Source organism: Nicotiana tabacum, chromosome 17 (assembly GCF_000715075.1).
Source record: "Nicotiana tabacum cultivar K326 chromosome 17, ASM71507v2, whole genome shotgun sequence".
Classification (NCBI taxonomy): Eukaryota; Viridiplantae; Streptophyta; class Magnoliopsida; order Solanales; family Solanaceae; genus Nicotiana; species Nicotiana tabacum.
This window is the reverse complement of record NC_134096.1, coordinates 102,253,869-102,263,456: the sequence shown is the minus strand read 5'-3', so window position 1 is coordinate 102,263,456 and position 9,588 is coordinate 102,253,869. Positions and strand designations below refer to the sequence as shown.

Sequence of the window (9,588 nt, the reverse complement as noted above, 5' to 3'; positions counted from 1 at the left end):
GCATGGAATTAACTAACATGTCGTCAATGTAAACTTTGATTGATTTTCCTATTTGTTCTTAGAACATCTGGTTTACTAGATTTTCATAAGTGGCACCGACATTTTTTAGTCCGAATGACATTACATTATAACAATAGGTACCAAATTTAGTGATAAAAGAAGTTTTTTCTTGATCGCCCGGGTCCATCTGGATTTGATTGTACCTGAAATAGATGTCGAGAAAGCTGAGTATCTCGTGCCCAGTCGTCACATTGATCATGTGATTGATGTTAGGCAAAGGAAAAGAGTCCTTGGGGAATGCCTTGTTCGAGACTTTGTAATCTACGTACATTCTTAATTTATTCCCCCTTTTAGGCACTACTACTACGTTAACCAACCAATACAGGTACTTAACTTCCCGAATGGAAACTATTTTAAGGAGTTTGGATACCTCGTCTTCGGTGAATGCATGCTTGACTTCGGAATGAGGCCTCTTTTTCTGTTTAACCGGGTGGAACCTCGGATCCAAGCTCAGCTTATGAGTGGTTATTTCTGGCGGGATCCCTATCATATCAAGATGGGACCAAGCGAAACAATCTATGTTAGCTATAAGGAATTTAATGAGTTTTTTCCTGAGATCAAGAGTTAACCCCATGCCCAGGTATACCTTCCGATCGGGCAAGTGTCCGATCAATATGACTTGCTCCGGCTCCTCGACCGTTGATTTGGTGGCATCGAAATCATCGGGGGTGATGAACGACCTAGGAACTCCGTAATCAACATCCTCGCTTGCTTCTTACTTCTCCAGTTCGGTTGGGGCTGGCGTCGGTGATTGCTATTTAGTTTTTTCCTTCCTAACCGGCTCCATGCTCTTTGATGTCGAGAGTGCAGACACCAGATCACCTCATCGACCGCGAATATTTCTTTTTCGACCGGCTGCTCCCCGTAAACCGTCTTGATTCCTACTGGTGCAGGGAACTTTAGTGCCTGGTGTAGTGTCGAGGATACTGCCCTCATGTTGTGAATCCATGGTCTTCCTAATAGAGCATTATATCTTATATCCCCCTCGATCACATAGAATTTGTTTTTCTGAATGGTCTCGGTTGTGCTCACGGTAGGGTTATTTCCCCTTTAGTAGTTTCACATGCCATGTTGAATTTGTTCAGAACCCGGACTGCCAATACTATTTGGTCTTGTAGACCCAACTGCTCTACGACCCTCGATCTGATGATATTGGTCGAGCTACCTGGATCAATCAACACACATTTAACTCGAAATTTATTTATGAGTACAGATATTACCAATGCATCATTATGCGGTTACACGATGCCTTCGGCATCCTCATCGTTGAAAGAAATGGTCCCTTCTGGGATATAATCTCGGGTTCATTTTTTCCTTGTGATGGACACCTTAGTGCGCTTTAGCATTGGTCCCTGGGGGACGTCGACTCCACCAATGATCATGTTAATGATGTGCTGAGGTTCCTCTTGTTCGGTCTGTTTGTTGGAGTCCCTATTCCGGAAGTGATTTTTGGATCGATCACTCAGAAATTCTCGGAGGTGCTAGTTATTGAATAATCGGGCCACTTCTTCTCTTAGTTGTTGGCAATCCTCGATCCTGTGTCCATGAGTGCCATGATAATTACACATCAGGTTAAGGTCCTTTTGGGTAGGGTCGTACTGCAATGTCTGAGGCCACTTGGTATCATTGATGCGCCTGATGGTAGATACGATGCTGGTAGCATCGACATTGAAGTTATATTCCGATAATCTCGGTGCCTCCCTGGCCCCGAGTGGCCTATAGAAGTCGTTTTTGCTCGTGAGTCCCCGACTATTGTGGCCTCGATCGCTCCCTTTTCATTTCTCACAGGGTTACGCTCGGGTCCGCTACCCCTTCGATCTCTGCTATATGGTTGATACCAATATCTGTTCGGTACTGGTTCATGATCGACAACTCTTTTAGACCTGTCATTAGTTATGATGGGATAAACGGACCCGAAAAAGGCCTCGAGTTGATCATCCTCGACTCTAATTTTTTATTGGTACTTGTTATGGACGTCGGCCCAAGTTACCGTCAGGTATTCTATCAAATTCTTTTTCAATTGCTGTGAAGCCAAGGAGCTTTGGGGGTCGAGTCCTTGAGTGAATGCCTGAATGACCCAATCGTCCGCAACCGGAGGCAGGTCCATTCGTTCCATTTGAAACCTCGACACGGATTCCCTGAGCATTTCGTTATCTCTTTGTTTTACTTTGAAAAGGTCCGATTTTCTGGTCTCGGCCTTGATGGCCCCGGCGTGCACTTTTACAAAGGCATCTGCAAGCATAGAAAGTGAATCAATAGAATTAGGGGGTAAGTTGTGATACCATATCATTGCACTTTTTGAGAGGGGTTCTCCGAACCTTTTTAGCAAAACTGACTCAATTTTGTCATCTTCCAAGTCGTTTCCCTTGATGGTACACGTGTAGGAGGTCACGTGTTCTTTTGGGTCTGTGGTTCCATTAGACTATGGAATTTCGGGCATACAAAACTTCTTCGGGATTGGCTTCGATGCCGCGCTCAGGGGGAAAGACTTTAGGACAAATTTCTTGGAGTCCAGGCCTTTTAATATCGGGGGCGCCCTTGTAATTTGATCAACTCTGGAGTTATAGGTCTCCATTTTTTTGTCGTTGGCTTCAATTTTCTTCTTCCGCGATTCCACCCGCTTTGTCAGTTTTTCAAGTATCTTTATTATTTCGGGGTTGGTCCCGGGCTCAACTTCACCCAGCCTTTTCGTGACTTGTTCATTTCTTCGGTTGTTTTTCGGGGATGGTTCGGGCTCAACTCTGCTGGGGGTGAAACTTTGATTTTACAGCTGGGCTATCGCCGCATGTTGAGCTTGTAACATTTCAAAGCTCACCCATAGATTGATCTCGTCGCCTTCACAGTCGTGCGTACCTCAAGTTATTGATCGGGCTCCTTCACGAACGTTGTTCTTGGGGTCGGACAACAGGTTTGCATCAAAGGCTATATGTGAGTTGGCATCTATTGGGTCCGCAACTGGGACTCTGTTGGGGTCAGTAGGGGGCACCTCGTTGCTAGGTATTATATTGTTGTATTCACCATGGTGGCCAGACTCAGCATCAATGTTCAAGTAGTCTGATTGAGAGTTTGACATTCTTAAGCTGACCTGAAATTATAATCTCAAAGAACAAGCGTAAAGCAGAGTGTGTTATTGAAATTTGTATTAAATTACGACTATTATCCTTAGCCCCATGGTGGGGGCCAAACTGTTTACCCTTAAAAATGGATAACAATTGAATTTATGCGCGATTTTAAGGATATGTGGACTAATTCAATACAAGTGATTAATGACGTTAGATAGGCAAATTAAAGACAGAATAAACGACCAAACCAGTAGCAATGTTGGATCCGAGATCGGTTATAAGTTTGACAAGTAACCTGCCTTCGGTTCGGAGCCAAACACTTATAAAGAACTAAGAATAAAATCAAGAATTTTTAATAACCTTTAGAAGCACAGAAAACAAATGTATATTGCCTTGATATGCATGTTACAGTGTGTCCAATGAATAATTAGCTTCCCCTTTATATAGTAGGGGAGTTTTACCCTAAGTACAATTCTAAGAAAGGTAAACATTTTTCTTTTCGCTAATCACTGATCTACCGCTGATACGGGCTGGGATTCACACTGTGATATCCAATTGGACACGAATATCACGACCCTTTGTTAATCGTGCGTGGTCGTTCGATAATGCTCTCCGAGGTCTTGGAACTCAAACCGGACCCGGGGGGCGTGGTCTCGATGACTCCGAGGGCAGGTGTTTTGCTCGGGGCTTGATGCGAGAGGCTCCTTGCTTCATTTGCCATCCCGAAAAATTGGGGTACTTACTGGCCTCGGTTTTACCCGTATACAAAGATATTATACAGACCTTGAATATGGTTATCTGAACACAAATGAGCTGTTAATGTCTTGATCACTGTTTGCAGTCAAATGAGATTTGTCATTTAAAGAAATACTCTGTTAACTTTTCAGGTCATTACACGAACTGTGTCAAGGGGTGGCCGGTGGGAGATTATAAGTCATGAGTTTCACAATGTAAATTTTCTCTGATTGAGTTTCAGCACATTATATAATTATTATTAAGCGTAGGTGAGGCTGTACCTTTTTTCCCCTCACGATTAAAGATAAAAAACACATGTTAAAATGCTAAAAGTTATTCGAGTTTCCCTTTACTTTTCAGCGATAGAAAGTTGACCTTTTACATAATAATAGTTTCCTTGCAACATGAAACGCGTCTTACTATTTTGAGATGTCATATCATATTTAATTGATTAATTCTCCGAATTACTGAACTTATATGTGCATTGTACCAATTAGAACCCTTATTCCAATAATTCAATACCAATAAGCCAATAAATTCGATTTAATTTGATTAAGATTTCGATTTGATTTTTAACGGTCCTAGATACGACACCTTCTCACCAGATGTGATAAATGCAATAAGCATATAAGGGGCCTGGATGCATCGGGACCGGTTAACCTCTAACTTCGACATGCGAATGCCACACATCTCATCGGTAGAGTTTTTTTGTCTTTTTTTCTATGTCAGGTAAACTCCTACTCTAATACATTGTGAGTTCTAATACGATTAATTCTTTAATCTATATGAACTTTTATCTTTTTAATTAATAATTATGTTACCTTTTTGAATGATTCACTACTAGAAATTCGGTAAAAATCGATCAAAAAAATCGACCAACGTTGGTCGATAATGGCCAATAACCTATCAAAACGCGACCATTTACGTGTGGACGGTATTTTAGGAGTCGGAAAGACATACCGACCAAAGTTCGTCGGACAATTAAATTCAAAAAAAAAATATTGCAAGAAAAAAAAACCGACCAAAGTTGGTCGGTATTTTAATTATGTAATCAAAAGATTCACCATCTGGGAATCGAATCGGGGTCTGTACTGTAGCAGGATACTATTCTACCACTAGACCATTGGTGCATTCGTTTTAAGATTGTCTTTTATTTGATTTATACTATTTAATTATATTTTTGCACGAAAATAACCGACCAAAGTTGGTCGGTTATTTTAAATGACCGGCCGAATTAACCGACCAATTTTGGTCATTTTTTTAATATTAATTTTTATTTATTTTAATTGAAAAACCGACCAAAGTTGGTCGGTTTCTTGAAAAATAAATTTTGCGGGACTCAAAAATAGTTTCCCGCATTTTTGCGCCAAAGAAAACCGACCAAAGTTGGTCGGTTTCGTAAAAATAAGTTCACACGGTTCTCAAAGCAGAGGAGGAAGGGTGGGCAGCAGGTACCACGAGCCCTCTGTCCCACACATCTATCCAGATTCTACAATGAAACTGTTGTAGACCAATTGAAAGGGATGTAGCGCAGTTTGGTAGCGCCTTTGTTTTGGGTAAAAAATATCACGGGTTCAAATCCTGTCATCCCTACCTATTCTTCTCCTCTGGGCAGTTCTAGGAAGGTGTTCGTTGTTGGGACGGGTTCAAACTGGACTGAAGGGAGGAGGAAAAAAAGAGTCCTCTCTTCCTGGTCCTATCGAACCAGACACTGAATACCTGGGGATTCATCACTGGCTAGGGCTTTCGAATCAAAGCATGGGCATCTGCTATTAAGAGGGAGCAGTAGATCGTCGATTGAAGAGCCAGGTCAGTAAACTTCTATTGGGACTTCTATTGATTATTAATTCGACTCTAGGGACTCCTAGCAGCAAACTAGTCTAAAAAAAGGGGCCCCCATAGAGAGGCAGGAGATGCAGGAGCCGCCAGCCGGATCGACCAACAAATGATAGGCCAGAGAGATGGGCTCATTCGACTAATCAGTGATCCCTGGGCCTACCTAACACAGATGTCCCTGAAATAGGGGATTGGTTGATCGGAAACTCCCATGGTACACTGTGAACTCTAATATGATTATTCAATATATCTTGATTTTTGTCTAATTCAATTGATGATCATTTTACTTCTTAAATCTCTTTTAAAATCAAACAATTTTGATTTTGATTTCTTTGATAAAGTTTTTGAAAAAAAGGAAAAATCTAACTCTAACAGGATAATTTAGGTTTTACCAAAGCTTGGTCCATCCAGAACTAATTGATCAACAATGAACGAAGGTAATAGAATGATGCTATTTGATAATAAGATCATCGTGGATTCAATAGCGGATTCTAAATCTTTCAGACATCATTCTATTAGTTCTAATTCTATTTGTCTAATGCTATTTGATAATAAGATTATCGTGGCTGCTCCTAATGATGGCTGTACCGATCTTTGAAGTGGATGGATTAGTTCGATGCTCTGCCTTGAGTTAGAAAGCCATAAATTATTCTTCCTCCTAGATCTTTTAATTTATTTTTCAATTTCATATCCTCTGTGATTTTTTTAAAGTCTTCTTTCTACGAATGATACGGTGGAAAACTTTAAGTTATGATCTAAAAGTTGCAGTCTTCTAAGGATAGATTTGGAACCTTTTAGAGTTAAAAGTAGTCTTTTAGAGATAGACTTCGAACAATTTTAACACTAGAGGGATGTTGTCCATTGTAGAGAAATCGTGATTCCTACTTAAGAGTTAAGATTTGTATTTTTTGTACGTCTACATATATGTTTAAATGATTTAAACATCTAATTGGGTTTAATATTGGCTGATTATATGTTTTAATTAATAATAGTGATTTGATTTCTTATTCTGTTGAGCTATGTTTACCCAGTTATTTGTAAGAGACTATTTAATTGTGATATAATATTTTAGTAGACACAAAATATTAAAAGATTATAATTAGATAGAATATTTACTTTTTAGTGTTAGTACATGATGAATTTGTTGTGATACTGTTTCCATTAATGAAACTTTGCTCCCTTAGTTGACATCCTGTAAATGAGCAGGTTTTACTCAGTAATGGAGTTATATACTGTTAATATTAAGTTAATCGATTTTGGTATTTTTTTTGAACGAATTTTTATTTAAAAATTATTATTCTTTTCATAAAAATTTAGCCTTAATGGTGAATTGTATTAATTACCACAAATTATTTTTTCACAAGTCACCTTTGATACGAGGAGCAGAATGATATTTGTTCAAAGTTGAAGGATGAGTTTGATTTTTAAAGCAAACTTGGGGGATGTAAATAATTTTTACCCTATATAATTAAATAATTGTTTATCTTAGTAGATTCAGACAATATCCAATCATCTTGACCTCGACAAATAAGTCATCCTACAATTATCCACATTAATAATTTACATAAACACACACTTTATTTTTTTACGTTTAATTATTTACTTCAAGTTTTATTTTAAAAATATTAATATTATTTTACTAAAAAATATACTACATGGCTTGACGTGTGTGTGTGTATATATATATATATATATATATATATATATATATATATATAAGAATTAGCAATATCATTAATACAAAATTTCAGTCTAATTAATTCATTATTAACTACTTGGAAGAAAAGTTAAGCGGACTCTGATCCGGACAACCCTATAAAAATTGCTATATAGAATGAGAAGTTGTCTGGAATCAAACTCCATACAAAGAATTATAAAAGTGAGCTCAGAATCTGGTTCTCCTTTACATTAGAAATTGAGAATATTTAGTGGAGTAATTGTTTAACCCAAAAATATATTTTTCGGTCAAATCACTGAGGAATAAAAGAAGTTTGCATTTAGAGGCAACAAAGATATAAAACGTGTTCTAATGAACCATTAATTATGCAATTATTATATGGATCTAAAAGTGAATACTTTTTGTAATTGTAACAATAATAATGTAGTGTGAAAGGATGCTAAGGACTGCCACTGTCAATAAACATCAAGCGTCAGGAAAATATTTCGAAGTAACTTAGGGCTATTGACTACGTTTATATGAACGACAAAATGGCATATCCAAAACTACTTTATCATAAAGAGGAAAAAAAACTATCTTAACTGTATTGAAAATAGGCCTAGCTTGCTTCTTCTGGTTTATATAAGAGCACAAGTTTCAGAACCATACCAGCATTTTCCACCAAACATTTCGCTCAAAAAGCACCAGAAAAAGTATTAAGTACAACGTTTGCAGTGGATTTACGCAATCTCCGGGGCAAAACATTTTCTCAACTTTCTGCCTTCGGATTATTACGTAATACTTTTAAGTTGATTGTTGCGTTTACGATGATTGAGAACCTTAGATATTACCTCTCCGAGCGCCCTTCCATTGTAAATTTTCGTTGGTCTCACAGCCAATCATGGGGCAACACGTGGTCTTTCCTCTTCACCTCCATCGCAGCTTATATTATCTTCTCCCTCTTCCTCCACCTCCTCCTTCTCCTCCTCTTCCGCCACCGTCGCCCTCTCTCTCTCGGCCCAATCCCCGCCGTCCACTCCCTCTCTATGGTCCTAATTTCCCTCACCATCTTCACCGGAATCCTCTTCTCTGCCGCCGCTGAAATCCGCGACACCCGCTGGTTCTGGCGCCGTTATAAGACCACCCCTTTTCAGTGGCTCCTTTGTTTTCCTCTTGGCACGCGCCCTTCTGGTCGCGTCTTCTTTTGGTCCTACATCTTTTACCTTTCTCGCTTTCTCCATACTTTACGTACTTTCTTTACCATACTCCAACGTCGAAAACTCTCTGTTTTTCAACTCTTTAACAACTCCATTCTCATATTTATGTCCTTCCTTTGGCTAGAATTCTCGCAGTCTTTTCAAGTGCTAGCGATACTATTGACGACGTTATCATATTTTATAGTGTATGGATACAGATTTTGGACGGCGATTGGATTGCCAAGCGCGTGTTTCCCATTCGTCGCGAGCTGTCAGATTGTGTTGCTGGGATGTAACGTTGTATGTCATGTTGGGGTGTTGTTGCTTCATTTCATGAAACGTGGTGGGTGCAACGGAATTGGGGCATGGGTTTTCAACTCTGTGCTTAACGCTGCCATTCTTTTCTTGCTCCTCAACTTCTATGTCAGGATGCACTTAGGGAATAGAAAGGTCAAAACGCCTGAAAACTTGGACTCGGCCAAGAGCAAGGATATTTGATGAGCTCCCCCCCCCCAGCCTTTAACTCTCTTCTTTTCTTTACCAAAATTTTTGCAATAAAGTTTTGTCAGTAGGATTGTAAATTCTGTTAAAAGGAGTAATACTTTACAAATACAGAGTATATGTATAGTTGTATACTATAGTTGATAAAAACTCTGCTGTTTAAACTATTACAGTAAATTTTTCTTCAGTTCTCCAACTTTCCCGCTGACTTCAAAAAATAAAAACCACAGCTTTACTAAATCAAATTTTCTCTAATGTTATAAATAAATAAAAAAGATATATACGCCTGCGTGCTAATTATAAAGTGATGAATGCGTACATCTATTAACTTAGCTGATTGTAATTGGCCTTGTTGATGATTACGGGCCTTTAAAAGTCAGAATTCGCAGCCAATGATTGAACTAGTGAAATTTTTGCTTTAACTTTTCAATAAATTAGTCACTGTCATATGATACTTAGCTAACATCCAACTTATGGATGAAAACTTTGTATATTGGGTTACCGATCACTCACTATCTTGTTTAAGTTTGTAATAATTATT

General features: G+C 38.7%; 1 protein-coding gene across 1 annotated transcript; it reads left to right on the top strand.

Annotated features, from left to right (window-relative positions):
* Positions 1-7,825: 7,825 nt before the first annotated feature.
* Positions 7,826-9,214, top strand: LOC107826684 (fatty acid elongase 3-like). The gene has a single exon (XM_016653699.2). It carries the CDS (start codon positions 8,178-8,180, stop codon positions 9,042-9,044), a length of 867 nt encoding a protein of 288 aa, XP_016509185.1. The 5' UTR covers positions 7,826-8,177; the 3' UTR covers positions 9,045-9,214.
* Positions 9,215-9,588: the final 374 nt, after the last annotated feature.

Excerpts from the sequence above, each read along its gene's own strand:
- LOC107826684 (XM_016653699.2), top strand. The coding sequence starts at position 8,178 with ATGATTGAGAACCTTAGATATTACCTCTCCGAGCGCCCTTCCATTGTA.